The sequence below is a fragment of the Ylistrum balloti genome, unplaced genomic scaffold, assembly GCF_031769215.1.
Source record: "Ylistrum balloti isolate Yb309-2 unplaced genomic scaffold, AGI_CSIRO_Ybal_v1 Utg369978, whole genome shotgun sequence".
Lineage (NCBI taxonomy): Eukaryota > Metazoa > Mollusca > Bivalvia > Pectinida > Pectinidae > Ylistrum > Ylistrum balloti.
Window position 1 is genome coordinate 617,807 of NW_026782067.1, and position 23,975 is coordinate 641,781.

At 37.4% G+C, this 23,975-nt stretch overlaps 1 protein-coding gene across 2 annotated transcripts in view; it reads left to right on the forward strand.

Moving 5' to 3' along the window:
* LOC132547788 (protein unc-79 homolog) overlaps window positions 1-12,957 on the forward strand; it is a 56,950-nt gene extending 43,993 nt beyond the window's left edge. For both annotated transcript variants that reach the window (XM_060211591.1, XM_060211592.1), the window contains exons 43-50: window positions 664-843; window positions 1,116-1,291; window positions 1,873-2,062; window positions 2,178-2,228; window positions 2,515-2,661; window positions 10,070-10,147; window positions 11,695-11,739; window positions 12,054-12,957. In XM_060211591.1, the coding sequence (XP_060067574.1) occupies window positions 664-843; window positions 1,116-1,291; window positions 1,873-2,062; window positions 2,178-2,228; window positions 2,515-2,661; window positions 10,070-10,147; window positions 11,695-11,739; window positions 12,054-12,227 (1,041 nt within the window). In that variant the 3' untranslated portion in view covers window positions 12,228-12,957. The remainder of the gene's footprint in view (window positions 1-663; window positions 844-1,115; window positions 1,292-1,872; window positions 2,063-2,177; window positions 2,229-2,514; window positions 2,662-10,069; window positions 10,148-11,694; window positions 11,740-12,053) is intronic.
* Window positions 12,958-23,975: the final 11,018 nt, after the last annotated feature.

A 23,975-nucleotide genomic window follows, 5' to 3' on the forward strand; every position in this document is an offset into this window, starting at 1 on the left:
ACAACATTTATAGCTAGACCTGTAGTCACAGTGATTACAGCTAGACCCATAGATACAACATTTATAGCTAGACCTGTAGTCACAGTGATTACAGCTAGACCCATAGATACAACATTTATAGCTAGACCTGTAGTCACAGTGATTACAGCTAGACCCATAGATACAACATTTATAGCTAGACCTGTAGTCACAGTGATTACAGCTAGACCCATAGATACAACATTTATAGCTAGACCTGTAGTTACAGTGGTTACAGTTAGAACTGTAGTTACAGTGATTACAGCTAGACCCATAGATACAACATTTATAGCTTGACATGTAGTTACAGTGGATACAGTTAGACCTGTAGTTACAGTGACTACAGCTAGACCCATAGATACAACATTTATAGCTAGACCTGTAGTCACAGTGATTACAGCTAGACCTGACAATAACCTTTTAACCCTCAATAACAGGTGATCACTAGATGGAGATGATTTTATGTACAGACTAAGCTGTACACAGAAGTCAGATAATCAGCTATTTTTGGTAGGTATATATACACAGGGTGTTTTGGATGAATTCATATCCAGATTTAAGATGATGTTATAAATATCATTCTTTGTGCTGATGAAACAATGACCTTGATATTGTTACACATTGACCTTTACATTGATGCTACAGTTTGTGGTGCTGGATGCTGGAGGTACCATTGGAAACACAAACATTGTTGGGGAGGGAGGCATGCTGTATCACAGTCATGCTAACATGCTTATCAGTACATGTGCTGCAGAATGTATGAGGGACCATCTCCATGACTCCATCGAGTTTGTGGCTGATCCCCACACTCTAACAAAGGTCAAGGTAAGGACAAGACCTTATTATTAAACAGTGCTAGACTCTCCTATAAAGGTACCCTTCAACACTAGTAATCCTCTCATCATGATTGAGGCTGAATGATAACTCTTGTCACAAAATGTCCTTGAACTAAACAAACTGAAATTTACATTGAATATTAAATGTTGGAAAATTTCCCCAAACTATTACATTCCTGCTTTCTTGTCTTGTACATTGTGTGACAAATGAAAGTCAGATGAATACATTTGATGACAGTTTTTGTGTTTGTGCCTTTACAGAGTAATATGAAGGGAGGGACAAGCAGTCTGAACGAGGACACACTAGGGAGCCAGCTGAAGTCAGGTATAGCCCAGTACGTTTCCTTAGAGATGACTCGCTGTAATGGTCGTGACAACAGGGCAATCTCACGCTATTTACCATGGTTGTACCACCCTCCCTCCACTGTACAACAAGGGTAAGTGTCAAAACCATCACATCTGGGGGGAGCATTATCTTAGTCATGTTGTTATCTGTATGGTTTAATACCCCATGTTAGAGATGAAGTTCTTCAGCCGATTGGCTCATTTTCACCTTTTTGACTCTCGGAAAATAAGTAATTAAATGGTATTATTTCCACTAAAATATGATAATAATATTCAGCCTTTTTGAAGACTTTCCCTTTTCATCTTTGCCATGAATAACACAGGTTATTTTAGGTTGGGTCTCCTAGTTGTAGCTGGTGACTACCAGACAGAACATGCATGCAGCATGTTACATGCTATCCAGTACAACTGAATTAAAGTATTTTACCCAGTAGGGAACAACTATTACAAAAAGGGATGATCCAAGACCTCCTCATCTTCATGCAAAACTGTATCTTCACCTGCAGTTGTAAAGTGTGATGCATTTCCCAACTGTATTATCATGTTCCCACAAGTCATTCTTAGAGGTTCATCTAGTTAAAAACTGCCAGTCTTGGAAACATTTTAAAATTTATTTTCATTTCAGTGCTGTTGGTCTCTTTGAAAATGTTAATTCTCCATCCTTATTTTTCAGACCAAAAGAGTTTACAGACTGTATAGGACATATCCGTTTACTGTCCTGGCTTCTGATAGGCTCCCTAACTCACACAGCAATGACCGAAGGCTCTGCCCCCATGTCTTGTCTGCCAATCCCATTGGATGCCAGCACCTATATTGCTGAACATGTTCTTGTCATCATGACAGGCTTTGATGAAAGGTCAAAGGTACAAATATTTCCTTTATTCTCTTTCAAATTACTTGAATGCTTCGGTGTATCGCATGCTATCAGTGTTGTTGGGTTTTTGTGATATCCTGACTTTATTCTTGTCTTCTTTACAGGACAATGTCCTACACATGAGCTCGCTTTTCCATGCCTTTATATTATGCCAGGTAAGTATCAACATGAAGTTCTGGTTATGACTGCAGACTGTTTTCCTGTATCATAATCTATGTATTAACTTGTTAACTTTGGATATTGTTTGTGTAATGAATGCTATAATATATGGAGCATTATTTTTTGTATTTCTTTGTAAACTATAAAGAGAAATGTTTGCTGTAGTATGACTTTAGATAGGGCAAAACTTTACCTGAATATATCTGATTATAACTGATCTTAGAAAACTTTTAACTAAAAACATAACTTTAGATATTTATAAGTTTGACCTCTGACTTCTAGTTGTGGACAATATACTGTGAGTCAGCAGCAGCCCAACACCCTATTCACAGTGATAGCTACAAAGTGGCCTCCTCTACAGTGATGGACTTCTGGGGACGTGTTACTCCAGGGATACTACAGATGCTGGCTACACCCAAGGAGCCTGGGGTAGGTTTAATATTTAGGTGTCTGTAACAAGTCAGAACAGCATCTCAGCTCTCACAAATGGTTAAAAATAATTTATAACATTATTTACATAACAGTTATAATAACGATAATGTCTAAATTAGCCTTACATACCATGTAGCCAGTTATAATTAGTCAGAACAAGGACATTAAACTTACATGTATCAAATTTTCACAATTATGAAGTATAATAAAACCTTAACAGTTAAGAGATATGGTCAAATCTTCACAGTTAAGAGATATGATCAAATCTTCACAGTTAAGAGATATGATCACACCTACACAGTTAAGAGATATGATCACACCTACACAGTTAAGAGATATGATCACACCTACACAGTTAAGAGATATGATCAAATCTTCACAGTTAGAGATATGATCACACCAAATCTACACAGTTAAGAGATATCACATCACACCTACACAGTTAAGAGATATGATCAAATCTTCACAGTTAAGAGATATGATCAAATCTTCACAGTTAAGAGATATGATCACACCTACACAGTTAAGAGATATGATCAAATCTTCACAGTTAAGAGATATGATCACACCTACACAGTTAAGAGATATGATCAAATCTTCACAGTTAAGATATGATCAAATCTTCACAGTTAAGAAATATGATCAAATCTTCACAGTTAAGAGATATGATCAAATCTTCACAGTTAAGATATGATCAAATCTTCACAGTTAAGAGATATGATCACACCTACACAGTTAAGAGATATGATCAAATCTTCACAGTTAAGAGATATGATCAAATCTTCACAGTTAAGAGATATGATCAAATCTTCACAGTTAAGAGATATGATCAAATCTTCACAGTTAAGAAATATGATCAAATCTTCACAGTTAAGAGCTATGATCACACCTACACAGTTAAGAGATATGATCACACCTACACAGTTAAGAGATATGATCAAATCTTCACAGTTAAGAGATATGATCACACCTACACAGTTAAGAGATATGATCAAATCTTCACAGTTAAGAGATATGATCACACCTACACAGTTAAGAGATATGATCAAATCTTCACAGTTAAGAGATATGATCACACCTACACAGTTAAGAGATATGATCAAATCTTCACAGTTAAGAGATATGATCACACCTACACAGTTAAGAGATATGATCAAATCTTCACAGTTAAGAGATATGATCACACCTACACAGTTAAGAGATATGATCAAATCTTCACAGTTAAGAGATATGATCAAATCTTCACAGTTAAGAGATATGATCACACCTACACAGTTAAGAGATATGATCACACCTACACAGTTAAGAGATATGATCAAATCTTCACAGTTAAGAAATATGATCAAATCTTCACAGTTAAGAGATATGATCACACCTACACAGTTAAGAGATATGATCAAATCTTCACAGTTAAGAGATATGATCAAATCTTCACAGTTAAGAGATATGATCAAATCTTCACAGTTAAGAGATATGATCACACCTACACAGTTAAGAGATATGATCAAATCACACAAATCTACACAGTTAAGAGATATGATCAAATCTTCACAGTTAAGAGATATGATCACACCTACACAGTTAAGAGATATGATCACACCTACACAGTTAAGAGATATGGTCAAATCTTCACAGTTAAGAGATATGGTCAAATCTTCACAGTTAAGAGATATGATAAAATCTTCACAGTTAAGAGATATGATCACACCTACAAAGTACTTTTTACAGGTATTCCCTCCGATATTATCTTTGATAATTAATGTGATAATTGACTCTGATATTGAGATAAAGTATGTTTTATAGACATGTTCCCTATATCTGTGGTGTATCAATAGTGCTCAGTCATGTACTACTTCGTGTTTTATTCATTCTTTATTAAACAGTTTATTTAAGCAGTCACAGAATTACTGTATTAGAAGATAAAACAATTATCTTTACATTTCATATAAATGTTTCATTAGATATCAACTCAGGTTCATGAACATATAGAGTTCTCCATGGAGATGATGAAGATTTGTACGATATGATAACACATGTATCAGTCTGTGTAATGTTACTAAACTTTTAATCAATATTTAGGGGTATGATCAGGATTGTGGCTGTATTTCTATGTCGTCAATGAAATCATTTCTTTTTGTATACATATGCAGCTAAATGGAATTATTTTTGTTATTAAAACTTTCAAAGGACACCAAAGTAACATCACACCAGGTTTGACAGTGGCTTCCACTATTGTCCCTCAATATAGCATACACACTGGGTATTAGACATTGGCAGATCAGGTGGATGTTGGTTAGAAATTAGGGGTACAGATAGGCTGGAGGGAAGACAGAAGGGTAGGAGAGGCAAGGGAGGGGTACAGATAGGCTGGAGGGAAGACAGAAGGGTAGGAGAGGCAAGGGAGGGGTACAGATAGGCTGGAGGGAAGACAGAAGGGTAGGAGAGGCAAGGGAGGGGTACAGATAGGCTGGAGGGAAGACAGAAGGGTAGGAGAGGCAAGGGAGGGGTACAGATACAGATAGGCTGGAGGGAAGACAGAAGGGTAGGAGAGGCAAGGGAGGGGTACAGATAGGCTGGAGGGAAGACAGAAGGGTAGGAGAGGCAAGGGAGGGGTACAGATAGGCTGGAGGGAAGACAGAAGGGTAGGAGAGGCAAGGGAGGGGTACAGATAGGCTGGAGGGAAGAAAGAAGGGTAGGAGAGGCAAGGGAGGGGTACAGATAGGCTGGAGGGAAGACAGAAGGGTAGGAGAGGCAAGGGAGGGGTACAGATAGGCTGGAGGGAAGAAAGAAGGGTAGGAGAGGCAAGGGAGGGGTACAGATAGGCTGGAGGGAAGAAAGAAGGGTAGGAGATCAAGGGAGGGTTACAGATAGGCTGGAGGGAAGAGGGCAAGAAGATCCAGGTAGGGGTACAGATAGGCTGGAGGGAAGACAGAAGGGTAGGAGAGGCAAGGGAGGGTACAGATAGGCTGGAGGGAAGACAGAAGGGTAGGAGAGGCAAGGGAGGGGTACAGATAGGCTGGAGGGAAGACAGAAGGGTAGGAGAGGCAAGGGAGGGGTACAGATAGGCTGGAGGGAAGAAAGAAGGGTAGGAGAGGCAAGGGAGGGGTACAGATAGGCTGGAGGGAAGACAGAAGGGTAGGAGAGGCAAGGGAGGGGTACAGATAGGCTGGAGGGAAGACAGAAGGGTAGGAGAGGCAAGGGAGGGGTACAGATAGGCTGGAGGGAAGAAAGAAGGGTAGGAGAGGCAAGGGAGGGGTACAGATAGGCTGGAGGGAAGAGGGCAAGGAGAGGCAAGGGAGGGGTACAGATAGGCTGGAGGGAAGACAGAAGGGTAGGAGAGGCAAGGGAGGGGTACAGATAGGCTGGAGGGAAGAAAGAAGGGTAGGAGATCAAGGGAGGGTTACAGATAGGCTGGAGGGAAGAGGGCAAGAAGATCAAGGTAGGGGTACAGATAGGCTGGAGGGAAGGAAGAGGGCAAGGAGATCAAGGAAGGATTACAGATAGGCTGGAGGGAAGAGGGCAAGAAGATCAAGGTAGGGGTACAGATAGGCTGGAGGGAAGAAAGAAGGGTAGGAGAGGCAAGGGAGGGGTACAGATAGGCTGAAGGGAAGAAAGAAGGGTAGGAGAGGCAAGGGAGGGGTACAGATAGGCTGGAGGGAAGAAAGAAGGGTAGGAGAGGCAAGGGAGGGGTACAGATAGGCTGGAGGGAAGGAAGAGGGCAAGATCCAGGTAGGGGTACAGATAGGCTGGAGGGAAGGAAGAGGGCAAGATCCAGGTAGGGGTACAGATAGGCTGGAGGGAAGGAAGAGGGCAAGATCCAGGTAGGGGTACAGATAGGCTGGAGGGAAGGAAGAGGGCAAGATCCAGGTAGGGGTACAGATAGGCTGGAGGGAAGAAAGAAGGGTAGGAGAGGCAAGGGAGGGGTACAGATAGGCTGGAGGGAAGAAAGAAGGGTAGGAGAGGCAAGGGAGGGGTACAGATAGGCTGGAGGGAAGAAAGAAGGGTAGGAGAGGCAAGGGAGGGGTACAGATAGGCTGGAGGGAAGGAAGAGGGCAAGATCCAGGTAGGGGTACAGATAGGCTGGAGGGAAGGAAGAGGGCAAGATCCAGGTAGGGGTACAGATAGGCTGGAGGGAAGGAAGAGGGCAAGATCAAGGTAAGGGTAAAGATTGGCTGGAGGGAAGAAGGCAAGGAGATCAAGGTAGGGGTACAGATAGGCTGGATGGAAGAGGGCAAGAAGATCAAGGTAGGGGTACACATAGGCTGGAGGGAAGGAAGAGGGCAAGGATATCAAGGTAGAGGAACAGATAGGCTGAAGGGAAGAGGGCAAGAAGATTGTGATAGATGGGGTGTAAAGACTTTGAAGTATGTTATAGGAGACATGTTTATCTGAGCCAGGGTTGGAAAGTATTACACTGATATGATTAAGTTTTTGAATGTTTATACTGATCTGCAGTAATGCTGGAGAGCATTTTGGCTGTTCTGAAAAAGTCTGAGGGGAATGAAGGATGGAGGGATGGGGAACAGGTTTAGTACGAGAGTAACTGCTTTATTCTCTTGATCCTGGAGGATACACAGAGGTTGGGACGGGCTTACTACACTGATCTGATGCATGGTTGGAAACAGTATGATACCTTTTTGTGTTGCACAAGAAAGACAGATCCAAAAACAAAGTATTGAAAATTGTTGAACGAGTTTATATAGTTATGTAGATAATCTGATTTCTTTACAAAGCCTGCATGGTGTTTTAATATAGAACAGCATCCACCTACTAGCCAATACCACATGTCCTTGCCCTATGCCCAGCCTTTTGGTTGCACAGAGTTGTCTGCCCTGAACTAGTGTTGACCCGCTGTAGACCAGCTGCTCTGTGCTAGAGTATGTTTGGGATAGGCCTAGTGCCCTGTGACAGTGTTGTGATGTCCTATGTGTTGTAGACCGTGTCTGTGTGTTATTACTAGAATGTTTTGTTTTATAGCTGGAAAAATTTGTGATGGAAATTGAATTAGAGAGATGAATGGTTAAGATGTGAAACAGTCTATATTATATATATTATGTTCTGTGATATCATACCATTGGTGGTCACCAAGATTACAATACATTTTGTGTACAAAAGTGTTTTTTTATTTAAATGTTTTGTTCTTCAGCATACCTTTAAATAAAACTTTTAAATAAAATCTTACATCTGTGAAATAACTGCCTGTTCTCACTGACCATGTAAACCCTGCTGTAACTTTACATGGATTGGCTGAATTGTTATTGGAAGGTGTATGATAAGGCCTTTATCATCTTCCCATATAACCCTATCACTTTGTAAGGACCCTGGTGAACACTGCCATTCTGTATTGATAAAATGCAAGCCTGATGTTAATGTTGATAATTTTCTAACGAATCAACCTTTCTCACAGATTCAGGTTTAGGTGCTGGAAGTTGCTCACAACATTTTTGTTATAAATTCAGAACCAAGTCAAGTTAATACAGGAAAATACTTTTTGTGATGTGTAGTATTTGTATTACATTAACATCACCTGATAATTACATAATTGGCAAATAAACCCTAATGGCACAGCCCTAGTTAGATTTTAGTCTGGAGCCTCTTACAGCCTTAAAACCTTCATACCTGGACCTATCATTTGCTATTGGTGCTGAACATGTAGGCAGTCTTAAAATATACTCAACAGATAAAGAAATGCAGGGTAAAATTTGAAGATGATTCTAGACAAGACGTCGAGTATAATGTTCAATATTTTATGTAAGAATGAAGATTAATCTATATAGAACAAAATGCAAAATCGACAATTTGTATCTGGTAAGTGATTAGGAGTAATTGAAGGGAATTGCAGGAGAAATCTGTAATCTGAAATTGAATGGACAGTTTGTGGGAGCTGGCTATTCAATACCGGGTATGTCCCCCATTCACTCTCTCCACAGCTCTAATTCTACAAGGCATGGAGTTCATGAGAAATTTAATCCACCTCATTGGGAGGTTGGCCCATTAATCCAAGAGTGCTGCTTTTAGTTGGGTCAGAGTAACAAGAGGAGGCTGGCATCGTCGAATCTGTCTATCCAGCTGGTCCCACAAGTGCTCTATAAGGGAAAGGTTGGGACTGCATGGTGGCCAGTCCAGTGGATGGCTATTATTGTTAGTGAGAAAGTTGCGACAGATCCTAACTACATGGGGCCAAGCATTATCCTGCTTGAAATTGAGGTTGTTTTGCTTCAATAATGGGACAACATGGGGTTGGAGGATCTCATCTCTATACCTAGCAGCAGTTAAATTACCCATGTGGGGTTCCTCCCCACACCATAACCAATCCACCCCTAAACCTATCATCCCTCTCTACTACGCAGCAGTAGGCAAAACATTCTCCACAACGTCAGTACAAATGATGTCAAACATCTGCTTAAAACAGGGTGAAATGCGACTCATCAATAAACAAGACCCGCCTCCACTGCCTCAATGGGAATATTCTGGGGCCACCACCCAAGCCATATGATGCCGGCAACGAGCAGCGAAAGAAATGCATAATCATCACAATGGCCTGACCCCTATGAACTTCCATCAGCTGTGCCATTGTTTAATGCTATCAGAAATTAATCAAAATATCGGAAAACGATGTGTCTATATGAAGACTATCTAATAGTATGTTGAACAATGTAACTCAATGTCACAACACTACTGTGCACGAGATTTTCCCGTTTCGTGCTTTCCCCTGGAGACATTGTCATGCAATACAATAATACAACATTCAATACAGGACCACATCACTGTAACCTAGAGAGTTGTTTGACCGATTTTCATTGTTTTTTAATAACGCGTTTGCAGGATATTGCAAATTATGCCACCCTGCATTTCTTTATCCCTTGAGTATTGTACAGCTACATATATCACAAGTTAGAAAATCCGAGCTAATGACTAGTGCGAAGTGTATTACACTGTGGTATACATTGTATCTAGTGGTAATGAAATCACAGGACGTTTAAGCTGAACTGTACTGCTGTGTCCACCAAGGTGAAGAAAATGTGAGACAAGATGATAAGATTATAGTGGATGATGTTCCATCCATACATTAAGTGGTAACAATGTACTGACCCTGGAAAGTCAATATAGCTATCCTTTGATTAAGGGACTTGGATCAAAATTTACACAAAAGTAGATACATTTTGTTAGAATATTGTACCTCAGATGTATTCACGTTTTTAGGTAACTGTCTTACAGAATTTCTCTTGTTATAGAAATTGACAAAGTGTTTATAACAAAGGCCAATCATACCACAAACTTAATTACACAGATTCTATTGACTCTTTGGTGGATGTAAGGAATTGTCATAACTGTGTAGTTAGGACATCTGTATTTGGAAGGCCATATATGTTACCTACTGACATTAATACTTGTCATCTTGTAGCTGGCAGAGAAGGTTAACCAACACTTTTTGAGTCTGATGGAAGCCCTGCGGGAGTGTAACTCATCTGTTTTAGCCAAGGTTTGTATGTCCTATGGGATTATAGATCATATGTTTCAGTCAAAATTTGTATACTCTTGGGAGTGTGACTGTTCTGTTTTAGCCAAGGTTTGTATACTCTATGGGAATGTGACTGTTCTGTTTTAGCCAAGGTTTGTATACTCTTGGGAGTGTGACTGTTCTGTTTCAGTCAAAATTTGTATACTCTCTGGGAATGTAACTGTTCTGTTTCAGTCAATATTTGTATACTCTATGGGAGTGTAACTATTCTGTTTTGGCCAAGGTTTGTATACTCTATGGGAATGTAACTGTTCTGTTTTAGCCAAGATTTGTATATTCTATGGGAATGTAACTGTTCTGTTTCAGTCAAGATTTGTATACTATATGGGAATGTAACTGTTCTGTTTCAGTCAAGATTTGTATACTCTATGGGAGTGTAACTGTTCTGTTTTAGCCAAGATTTGTATACTCTCTGGGAATGTAACTGTTCTGTTTCAGTCAAGATTTGTATACTCTATGGGAGTGTAACTATTCTGTTTTGGCCAAGGTTTGTATACTCTATGGGAGTGTAACTGTTCTGTTTTAGCCAAGATTTGTATATTCTATGGGAATGTAACTGTTCTGTTTTGGCCAAGGTTTGTATACTCTATGGGAGTGTAACTGTTTTGTTTTAGCCAAGATTTGTATACTCTATGGGAGTGTAACTGTTTTGTTTTAGCCAAGATTTGTATACTCTATGGGGGTGTAACTGTTCTGTTTTAGCCAAGATTTGTATATTCTATGGGAGTGTAACTGTTCTGTTTTAGCCAAGATTTGTATATTCTATGGGAGTGTAACTGTTCTGTTTTAGCCAAGATTTGTATATTCTATGGGGGTGTAACTGTTCTGTTTTAGCCAAGATTTGTATATTCTATGGGAGTGTAACTGTTCTGTTTTAGCTAAGATTTGTACTCTCTGGGAATGTAACTGTTCTGTTTTAGCCAAGATTTGTATATTCTATGGGAGTGTAACTGTTCTGTTTTAGCCAAGATTTGTATACTCTATGGGAGTGTAACTGTTCTGTTTTAGCTAAGATTTGTATATTCTATGGGAGTGTAACTGTTCTGTTTTAGCCAAGATTTGTATATTCTATGGGAATGTAACTGTTCTGTTTCAGTCAGTAGCCAAGATTTGTATACTCTATGGGAGTGTAACTGTTCTGTTTTAGCCAAGATTTGTATATTCTATAGGAGTGTAACTGTTCTGTTTTAGCCAAGATTTGTATACTCTATGGGAATGTAACTGTTCTGTTTTAGCCAAGATTTGTATACTCTATGGGAGTGTAACTGTTCTGTTTTAGCCATGATTTGTATATTCTATGGGAGTGTAACTGTTCTGCTTCAGTCAAGATTTGTACTCTCTGGGAATGTAACTGTTCTGTTTTAGCCAAGATTTGTATACTCTATGGGAATGTAACTGTTTTGTTTTAGCCAAGATTTGTATATTCTTTGGGAGTGTAACTGTTCTGTTTTAGCCAGTTAGTACCAATGAAATCCAATCCTGATGAAATCTTTTATCTGTTGTTTCAGCTGTTTCCGATGTGGACAACCATTTTATTTACTCATCACTCAAGTGTAAGTATAGTAACACCATCTATCTGTAGTTATATCTTTAATAGAATGTTTTTTAAGTGTTCTGTTTTTTCTAAAAATAATATTTTGTTGATTAGAGAGAGTATAAAGATCTGTATAGAGGTATAACAGATTTGGTCTAATTTTCATTATTTAGCGTTATCATTTATTTCTACTTCCTTTTAGTAAATAACAAAAATATGACCTGGCTAAATTTACATATTGTGGTTTTGACACCTAATGGCAAAATTTGCACCAGATGAACTCATTACACAGCATACCCCTTGTTTCTCAGTGTCTGTAATTTGAACTTTCAGTTATCAGGCCAGGTGAAGCTGCAGACATGTGAGAATTGGGAGCCTCCAAGCCCTACCAAAGATTTGGCCTCAGTCAACTCCACAGTCCTCCTCAACTGGCTCAAACGTAGCCAGTTTAAATTGGGTCAGATTGAAGTCCAGTCCTCAGCTGCCACCCAGTTCTATGCTGTATAAACTGTTGGATCAAATTGAGTTCCACTTCACAACTGCCAACTGGTTCTACGTTGTGTAATCTGTCAGATCAATTTCGGGTCAGATCTAGGTCCAATTCTTGATTGCCACCCAGTTCTATGCTATGTTATCTGTCAGATCAATTTTGGGCCAGATTAAGGTCCATTTCTTGGCTGGTATTGTCAGATATACAATATCTCTGAGAACATTGGAACTAATTCTCTACAGTAAAAATTGTTGATAATAATAACATGGAAGTGAAGGTTATCTGTTCACCATTCAACTGTTGCCAGTAATTTGTTGGTGAGTTTATCATCTAAGAGCTAATCATAAGAGACAAATCTGTGATTAAATCACTGTTCTATGGAATATCATCTACTGCATGCAATGATAAGTGACTTGTCTTGACATTTTGATATAATTCATTATCACATAGTTTGAAAAGTTTTTTTCAATAGACAAAGAATGAGAAATCCAACATCTACATAAAGTGTGCAGTAAAGTTCTGTGATAGCCAGTTGATATATTGCACAGAGAATACAAGGGTCTGGCTGTAAAATAGAATTATCAATAGGTAAAGATGACCAGGACAATATCTGGCTGGGTTGACTGCCCTATTTTTTTTTAAAGTGCAATTGTTGGAAACTTATTGTTACTTTTTTGGTTCAAAAGTTTGGTAACATATGGTGACAAGTGCAATAGTTAACTATACCATAATACAATGTACCTTACATCGGGGTGGGAGGGAGGGGGTTGTATACTGGAATCTGTCTAACTATAGAAGTTTGGTCCAGACAACGACCTCCAAAACTTGAGCTACTTTGAATACTTCATTGTCAGATGGTGTTAACTATCAATGCCTTTATTTGATGCATCAGGTATTTCTAGAACCATCACTTTTGAAAAACAATGGAGACTTCTTCTGGTCAAAGTTATGCTGAAAATCAATATATTAGGGTTTAGAAGTGTGTTTATTGCAATTACAATGATACTATTTTCCAAAATACCTGATGACATTGGGTTGCCGTAGTGACCAAACAAAAGACCAATTAATAGAGGGATTTAGTCAAGAATTACAATTTCAATGAAACTATATTAGAAATATTATGGGTCATGTGTAATTGTGTATATACATTGCCATGGCAACTATGTCACTATACATATGTATTTGTGCAATGGCCAATAGCTTTTCTGATTTATGTTAAAGTGATTGGACAAGACAAGGGATTTGTACATGTATGTCTAGTGAAATTCCTCATACATATAGTACTGAGATTACTGGGATTGAAACTATTGGAGAGGGTGAGGTGTTAGAAGTGGGGGTGTGGGGGTGTAGGGGTGTGGGGGGTTGTAATTTAACCTCTGGATGACTGTTCCAGTTGTAAAAACTGACTGTTTCTGTTGTGAATTCTGGCAGTTCCAGTTATGAAAACAGTCCTTTTTAGTGCAATATTTTCATAACTTATTGTGACAAATTTTAGTGCAATGTTTTCGTAACTTATTGTGACAGTCTTTTAGTACAATAGAATCTTCACTTATGACAATGTGAAACCTATTGTGATGTTGTTACATTACGAGGTCGAAAGGTCAATGATTCACATTGTTTACAGGCCTTAGTAATCTTCTGTTGTTTTTATTGATTGTTTTTATTTAGCATTGAGATTCTGAGGGTCCAACATTGATGTCATACAGTAAAATCATAAACATCAAATTCTTAATTACAATTAATCATTTTGAAAAAAAAAAGTCTCCCAAAAATTATGAAGGTACTGGTATATTATGATACTGTTGTTTACAGAGAACAGACAATATTTTACTTTGAAAGTGGATGCTTGTCTCCAGGGAACTGAGGCATTAAGCGCAGAAATTTAAAAAAAAAAAAGATGAAAAATCCTCAGTATTTTTTTGCTTCCTTTTCCTTTATTTGAAAATGATGCGAGTTATGCTTGTCACTGAAAACTTGTCTTTGAAAATTTGATGTTTTCATGTGATATTGATGATTTGGATCTAAATTCTTACCCTCAACATATTAGATCTGTGGTCTGAGTGTAAATAAAACAACAGTTGTTGTTATGTATTAACATGTTGTAAAGCCCTGTACTATAGTATACCTTGTATTAACATGTCAGTAACATTGTAATCCCTGTATTATATCAGGAATATGTAAGTTCTGTCATGTCAGATAATCATGTTGTAAAGATATCAATTTCAGATTACTGTTGTTTTTAGTTGTGGTTGTCTAGGTGATGCCTATTATTGACAGTTTCTGCTGAATTTGATGGCTTTATCAATCAAATTGCCAAAAACCATTATACATAATTATAAAACTTTATATACATGTGACCTGCCAATATCAATACTAATATTCGTATCTATTGTTAGACAAGTTAGAGATTCTATAGTATTTTTGTTTGCTGTTTATTGCAGTGTATTTATTATAATAAATTATGGTTAACAATACCTTTGTTCTGATTTTTTAGCTATAGATGATTTGATGGTTAATTGGTTTTCGGTCCCCATGACTCGTCAAATAAATTGAAGATAATTCTGGTCACCTAGTCATAGATAACCACTGAACCTAATTCTGGTCACCTAGTCATAGATAACCACCGGAGATAATTCTGGTCACCTAGTCATAGATAATCACTGAAGATAATTCTGGTCACCTAGTCATAGATAATCACTGAAGATAATTCTGGTCACCTAGTCATAGATAATCACTGAAGATAATTCTGGTCACCTAGTCATAGATAACCACTGGAGATAATTCTGGTCACCTAGTCATAGATAACCACTGAACCTAATTCTGGTCACCTAGTCTTAGATAACCACTGAACCTAATTCTGGTCACCTAGTCATAGATAATCACTGAACCTAATTCTGGTCGCCTAGTCATAGATAACCACTGAACCTAATTCTGGTCACCTAGTCATAGATAACCACTGAACCTAATTCTGGTCACCTAGTCATAGATAACCACTGAACCTAATTCTGGTCATAGATAACCACTGAACCTAATTCTGGTTAGATAATCACTGAACCTAATTCTGGTCACCTAGTCATAGATAACCACTGAACCTAATTCTGGTCACCTAGTCTTAGATAACCACTGAACCTAATTCTGGTCACCTAGTCATAGATAATCACTGAACCTAATTCTGGTCGCCTAGTCATAGATAATCACTGAAGATAATTCTGGTCACCTAGTCTTAGATAACCACTGAACCTAATTCTGGTCACCTAGTCATAGATAACCACTGAACCTAATTCTGGTCGCCTAGTCTTAGATAACCACTGGGGATAATTCTGGTCACCTAGTCTTAGATAACCACTGAACCTAATTCTGGTCGCCTAGTCTTAGATAATCACTGAACCTAATTCTGGTCACCTAGTCATAGATAACCACTGAACCTAATTCTGGTCACCTAGTCATAGATAATCACTGAAGATAATTCTGGTCACCTACACCTTACAGCAGAAGATAGTGTACAATCTCTGTTATAACAAGCCTTTATAAAATTTTTCATGTAATTCTAAGATATGTTTTATATTTTGATTCCTGCTTAATGGATAGATTATTCATTTTGAACTCCTTTATTGACAACATCTATATTACGATATGTAGGTGTCTTTAGAATAGATTATAATGATCAGGATTTCAGGGTTAACTCACCGAAATATTAGTACACAGATATCAAAAGACAAGAAAACCGTGTTTAATTGTAACGTGAATCTTTATTTTGATGATATCATTATATTAGTAGCATAGTGATCAGCAGCAGCCATCTTGGTTCTACATTATACTGATCACATAATAATGATAATAAATAATAACAAAATCAACAATCATAACACTGCTGATCTACATAGTCATGGCCTTCGGTATCGACCAATCACTGGTTGGCTCTGTCAACCAGTCTGTGTATTTTTTCCAGCACACATAAGCAGGTTGGGGCTAAAACCTAACTTGATAGTAATTAAATGGTACCAAATAATCTGGCGGTACTTAACAGTTGTCAGATGCACATAAATCCTTATCTTGATATTGAATGCACAGATAGTATGGTGATACTGTAAATATATAAAATAACATGATGGAGCCTAAGAAAGTGTGAAATACACAAATAACCTTGTGGTAGTATCGTAACAGTAGTTAAATACACAAATAACCTTGTGGTAGTATCGTAACAGTTGTTAAATACACAAGTAACCTTGTGGTAGTATTGTAACAGTTGTTAAATACACAAGTAACCTTGTGGTAGTATCGTAACAGTAGTTAAATACACAAGTAACCTTGTGGTAGTATCGTAACAGTTGTTAAATACACAAGTAACCTTGTGGTAGTATCGTAACAGTTGTTAAATACACAAGTAACCTTGTGGTAGTATTGTAACAGTAGTTAAATACACAAGTAACCTTGTGGTAGTATCGTAACAGTTGTTAAATACACAAGTAACCTTGTGGTAGTATTGTAACAGTTGTTAAATACACAAGTAACCTTGTGGTAGTATTGTAACAGTAGTTAAATACACAAGTAACCTTGTGGTGGTAGTATCGTAACAGTTGTTAAATACACAAGTAACCTTGTGGTAGTATTGTAACAGTAGTTAAATACACAAGTAACCTTGTGGTGGTAGTATCGTAACAGTAGTTAAATACACAAGTAACCTTGTGGTAGTATCGTAACAGTTGTTAAATACACAAGTAACCTTGTGGTAGTATTGTAACAGTTGTTAAATACACAAGTAACCTTGTGGTAGTTACATTTACAGTGTTTCTTAACAATTATCAGTTATACCAGTAACTTTGTGGCTCTTAACAATTATCAATTACACAAGTAACCTTGTGGTACAAAGCATTTGTAAATTACACAGCAATGTGGTACCTAGCAACTGAAACATACAAAAAGGCTGTTGTTTGTTTATCAAAAAGATAAATTACTTGATTGTGTAGATCTATTATTCATAAGCTAGTGGCACTTTATACACGTTGAAAAGCCTGGTGATTCTTAACAAATGTGAAATACTCCTATAGCTGCATGTTATATATTGTTTATACACTGTTGTTAAATATACAGTTGAATGGTACAATTGTAATTACTAGGTGTTTTAAAAAATAAGAGTTTTAGCGTTTAAACAAATTTTACCACTTTTTTAATATGGATCGAGGTCACTTCTTTTCACAAACTTCATTGGGTTCTATTCCGGGAATACCAGGTAGATGTTGTGATTTTAGACCCTTAAGTTAATAATACGAAATCATGAAGTTTTTTGCAAACTTTGTCAAACTCCGTCCAATGAATCTATCAGTTAAATATTTTGACCCTACACCATCTGGTTATTTAAAAGTTTAAAGAAAAGTTTGATGGACATCCTGACATGGATATGCTCACTTGGGCCTTTGGGCTAGGTGAGCTAAAAATATGAATAATAGCAAATTGTCTGAAGGTATTTTATCAGTGGTTGAAATATGCAAACAATAGGTTGTGTAGCAGATATTTTACAGTTATAACTTGACAGTTCATGTAAATCCCACTAATAATTAATGTAAAGTAATGATACAGCCACACAAAGCCAAGTATAGCTAACAACTCTCTACCAGCCATGTGTATCAAACAATATGTACATCATAGTTTGACAATGCAAACCCATCATGGGAGCAAGATTGGCTGCAGTCTTACATGAGGCCAGGTAATACAACGGTACACGTCATATTCCTGGTGAACAAGGACGACACATACACTGTATCTACATGTTTTCTTTATATACATATCAGAACCCTGGGATAAATACTTATTATGACATGTCTTCAGCTATAGTTAACAAATACTTTACACATGCTCAGCTATATATCTTAAACCAAAAGTATATACAGGATTCTTAATTCTTAAATAATTTACAAAGATTATAAAATACTGGCTATGTAGTTAACCAAGATGATAAAAACTCTCAGTCATCTTTATCTATTTCTCCAACAATAAGCCCATGCCTGGTGAGAAGTCTGCCCATAGATACTGTTCAATAAAATTATACACCAATGTTTTTCTTACTTTGAGTAAGAAGTAATGTGTTGGTCCCCTGGGCTTATTGCAGGATAAACCTGGTAAACAAGATCAACTCTTACCAATGTTGTCCGAGATTATCAACTATGAATAAATATTTTTAACAAATTGACATGCCTCAGTCATTAGCAACTATCAGGTATGTTTCGATCATCTCGGCTATATGTAACTGTGTACAACCCTAACATTAATATAATAACACATTCACACATCACCTTGGTATGGCTAACCATGGCTATATATCCAACATTCATTCAGCTATATCTATATATAGTTAACCATGATCATTCACTCTTGTAGCCAAAATATAAACTTCACAAACACACTTCATGAAGATCAATTTGTTTCAGTCTGCACTGGCTTCATTTATGTAATGCTTAAAATAAAGTATTATGTGCCACAAGTATGATTTGTAACTTGACATGCAAGTATCATCAGGATGTGAAGGTTGATCTCCATTTATTACCAAGAGAGAATACTCTAACATAAATGGCAGGCTGTAGCTTGACCTGTAGCTGTAATTGTTAACAAGGGAAATAACCTTTAACAAAAATTGTGTCAATTAGTGAGGTATCTCAAAACAAATCAGGTCCTGTAGGGAAATAACTCCAACACAAATCAGGTCCAGAAGGGAGATAACTCCAACACAAATCATATCATGAAGGGAGATAACTCTAACACAAATCATGTCCTATAGGGAGATAACTCTAACACAAATCATGTCCTGTAGGGAGATAACTCTAACACAAATCATGTCCAGAATGGAGATAATTCTAACACAAACATGTCCTATAGGGAGATAACTCTAACACAAATCATGGCCTGTAGGGAGATAACTCTAACACAAATCATGTACAGAAGGGGAGATAACTCTAACACAAATCATGTCCAGAAGGGAGATAACTCTAAAACAAATAATGTTCTGAATGGAGATAACTCTTAACATAAATCCTGACTTGTAGGGAAATAACTCGAACAAAAATCATGTCCTGTAGGGAGATAACTCTAACACAAATAATGTTCTGAATGGAGATAACTCTTAACATAAATCCTGTCTTGTAGGGAAATAACTCGAACAAAAATCATGTCCTGTAGGGAGATAACTCTAACACAAATCATGTACAGAAGGGAGATAACTCTAACACAAATCATGTCCAGAAGGGAGATAACTCTAACACAAATAATGTTCTGAATGGAGATAACTCTTAACATAAATCCTGTCTTGTAGGGAAATAACTCGAACAAAAATCATGTCCTGTAGGGAGATAACTCTAACACAAATCATGTCCAGAAGGAAGATAACTCTAACACAAACATGTCCTATAGGGAGATAACTCTAACACAAACATGTCCTATAGGGAGATAACTCTAACACAAACATGTCCTATAGGGAGATAACTCTAACACAAATCATGTCCTGTAGGGAGATGAATCAAACACAAATCATTAATTCAATGTGTAAGTTGATCTATGACCTTTGCAATCATTATTGTTCCATCAGCACAGACATATTAATGATTTAACTAGTTCCCTCTCTTTCTGTCTGTAGATATAGAAAGCAAGACTGGACACAGATTCTCAGATCTGAGTATGTAACTGGTTTTGAATGTCAATTTCATGTGTACTTGTTCATGTTTATAATCTTATTTCAACCGTTTCAAACTTCTGCATTTTATGTATATTATCAGTACGGTATAATGCTGATTGATGTGTTATCATGTTTCATTTTTACCACAATTACTGCCTGAAAAGGTAGTGTACAATATTGTCTTGGTAAACTTAAGTCTGCTGGTAAACCAATCACAATGGTCATTTGACTGTAAAGATCAGTATCTGATACACTGGAACAATTAATAACCAATTGAAACATTTTGGAATATTTCAGCTGTAAAGGCAAAAACACTCTTCAATTCAGTTTCTTAACCTTCCCACAAAATTTCAGACCAATTTCATCAGTGGAACAAGAGAAGTTTAAAACATGATTTTAAAGTTGGGGGTCTTGATGGCCATTCTGATGTATGGATTGACCCAAAAAATTACAAACTTGGTTCGGACCATCTCCAGACCATTCTCTGCATGTTTCAGCTAAATCCCACCAGTGGAGCTGTAAGAAGTTTAAAATAGATGTGGCTCAGGAAAACCACTTTGTGCAATCACGTAACACAATGGCTGCCATATGTAACTTTAGATGAGGCTTCAAAATAACAACACTTTATTAGCTTCACTTCCTTAACATCCACACCAATTTTCCACTCAATGACACCTTTGGAACTTGAGAAGTTAAACATGTGTTTTTTCAAGATAGCTGCCATGGCGGCAATATTGGATTTAGGACCAACCCAAAAAATAACACCTATTAGTCAGAAACATCTCAGGATCATTTCAGGCAAGCTGTCCTCAAACAAAACTCTGAAAATTTGTTTTCACATAATTTAGAAGTGTGCTACAACAATAAGTATGTTCAGTATATACCATGGAAGAGTTTAAAGTCTGTTTAGAGCTACCAAGTTATAACATTATTTCATGTTATGTTAGGCCATGTCTATTACTGATTACAAGAAGTTCCCCCTTACAAGTGATGTAAGTTACAAGAAAGTTGTTCCGAGTAGACTTTCAGCTGGAGTATAAATACAAAATCAGACTGTGAATTTCAATCCCTATTTAGCCTTTATGTAATACAGTCAGATGGCAGCAAATTGCCGTTCATTGTGAGATTATAGCCACAATGTTGTGGTTCCTGAGGTAAACAAAGCACTGGTGTGGCCACTCCTGATGGTAATGATACAGCTACATGTCTAATGGGTGAAAAGTTGATGTAAGTAGATGATGGTAAAGTTCAGATGTTTATTATTAAAACAACCAGTGGATACATGACGCCACAGCAATTAGGTACATACACATGTAGAGCCTTAGCTTCTTCATCCATGTTAAATAGTGTAGCATTCTTGTTTATTGCTGAATTTATGAAAAGTTTATCCTATGAAAAAGAGCATAGTATGTCTATACAGGTCTAGTCCCTCCCATTCAAACACATCCTGTACAGGTAGACACGTAGTCACAGCTTATCAGTTTTGTATGTTAAACAGGACAATTAAATGTTTCATTCATCAATGAAAATTCACTCATCCTGTTACTTAAATTTTTTCTAGGTGTCTTAGGGTAAACTTAACCAGAATCCATCCATAGATAGGCTTCCTACAGTGATGTGAAGAACCTGGAAGTGTAACAGACGAACTGACAGACAGTTTGTACAAAAGCAATCTCTTGCTTCTATAAGCAGGGAGTACAAGTATTTTTTTATATAATGTGCATAATGGCATTGGGTAAAATAATGTTCATGTTTAAATAAAATCCGTCATGTGAGCATACAACTTTTCTACTGAAGCTTGTAATGGAAAAAGAGTATATTATTTTATTTCAAAATGGAGAATATTGCTAATTTTAATTGTACATAATGTAGGCACAAACTTTCAATCAGATCCTCTCTTTTAATAATTCACACCTTTTTCACTGTTAACATACAGCACTTCATCCCATCAATTATTTACCATTTCCGGGTTTGTTCACACAAAATCACACAAAAATATTGAATACATTCTACCATTGTTTCATACACATGTATATATATGCAAATCTAAACAAAATTCCTCCTTATCATTGATATCCAGTTTTAGAATGAAAATGGCAAAAACCTGGGGTTAAAATGTTTACTTTTACAAAACTTTGTCACAGCAGCAGTATAACCCACTCTAACCTAGCCATATAATCAGTGTGAGAACCTGTAATGTTGTTTACTGATGTTTTCTCAACACCTCCTGACAGCCATCAAAGTTAATTATTTATGTTTCATAAGAAACATTCTTCTATATATGACACCATTACCATACAAATGAAATTATGGCACTTTTCAACAGAATACGATAATGGAAAAAAAAATTACTTTAGAAAAAGAACAGCCCACCATCTTGCTGAAAAAAATTTCCCTTTACAACAGTATTTTCAATGTCTATTAATTTTGAAACCTACAGCCTGAAATTTTTATCAATCTGTTCATGGAGATTTAACATGACTTTAAATTATCCATCTTCAATAGAACAAAACTATAGCATTCTATTATGTAGCCTTGTTAGGAATGGATATGACTCTGAATGTTTAGTAGATCCCGACTGTATCAGGTAAATAGGAAAACAATAATAAGCTTTACAGTTTAGTCTAGATGACCCTCGAACTAAAGAGTATTGAATGAAACCCGTAACAAAGTTGACATACTCTGATTACTGGTATTGTCTGTAAGATCTACACAACACAGTTACCTTATATTTCCACCGACATATTCCACATATCAGAAGCCACAAGGCTGTTTATCAAATCATTACCTACCTCATAGCAAGCAACTGTGATTCTTATCCTATCAAAAGAGCCCTCCGATGAAGGAAACCACCATCTATTTAACCAATCAAAACTGACCTCCAATTAAAGAAACCACCAGCTATTTAGCCAATCAAACCTGATCTCCAACAAAGGAAAACCACAGGATATTTACCCAATCAAAACTTGCATCCTGCTGTTTTTTAATCAACAAGACCACATTCGAATAAACTTAAAATCCCATCCGGCAAATCATAGACTATTTATCCAATTGAAACTGACCTCAACCAAGGAACACAGAGGCTCACATCCAATCAAATGTCTGCTACCAGGGAAATCTCAGACTGCTTATTCAATGAACATTAACCTCCTACCAAAGAAACCATAGACTGTTTATCTAATCAAAACTTACATCTCACCAAGCCACACAAAAGATGGTTTGTTTATTCAGTCAAAACCAATATCCTACATACAGTAGGTCTGACCATTGATTCACTTTTTCCTGACATGAAATACTGTGCAAATCACCAATTATGTTTTCCAAAAGCTGAAACCCCCGAGTGTTGAAAAATCAACCACATTGACAACTTAGACAGTTCATCCAATCAAAATCTTTCACCAAATATATACAAACATTCATCAAATCACAATTTCTCAAAAACCATAACCTTAAAATAATCACAGTCTGCCACCAAGGAAACTGGAGTGTATCAAATCACATCCTCCCACCTAGAAAACCCAAGAGTATCTAATCACAGCCTTTGACCAAGGAAACCTGAATGTTTCCAATCACAATCTCACCCCAAGAAAATATGAGTGTCTCCAATCACAGTCTCCCACAAAGGAAACCTGTGTGTCTCCAATTACAGCCTCCAACCAAGGAAACTTGAGTGTATCCAATCACAGCCTCAAACCAGAGAAGCCCGAGTGTCTCCAATCACAGCTTCCAACCAAGGAAACCTGAGTGTATCCAATCACAGCCTCAAACCAAAGAAGCCCTTGTGTATCCAATCAGCCTCCCACAAAGGAAACCTGAGTGTCTCCAATCACAGCCTCCAACCTTGGAAACCTGAGTGTCTCCAATCACAGCCTCCCACAAAGGAAACCTGAGTGTCTCCAATCACAGCCTCCAATCAGAGAAGCCTGAGTGTCTCCAATCACAGCCTCCAATCAGAGAAGCCCGAGTGTCTCCAATCACAGCCTCCAACCAGAGAAGCCTGAGTGTCTCCAATCACAGCCTCCAATCAGAGAAGCCCGAGTGTCTCCAATCACAGCCTCAAACCAAAGAAGCCCTTGTGTATCCAATCAGCCTCCAACAAAGG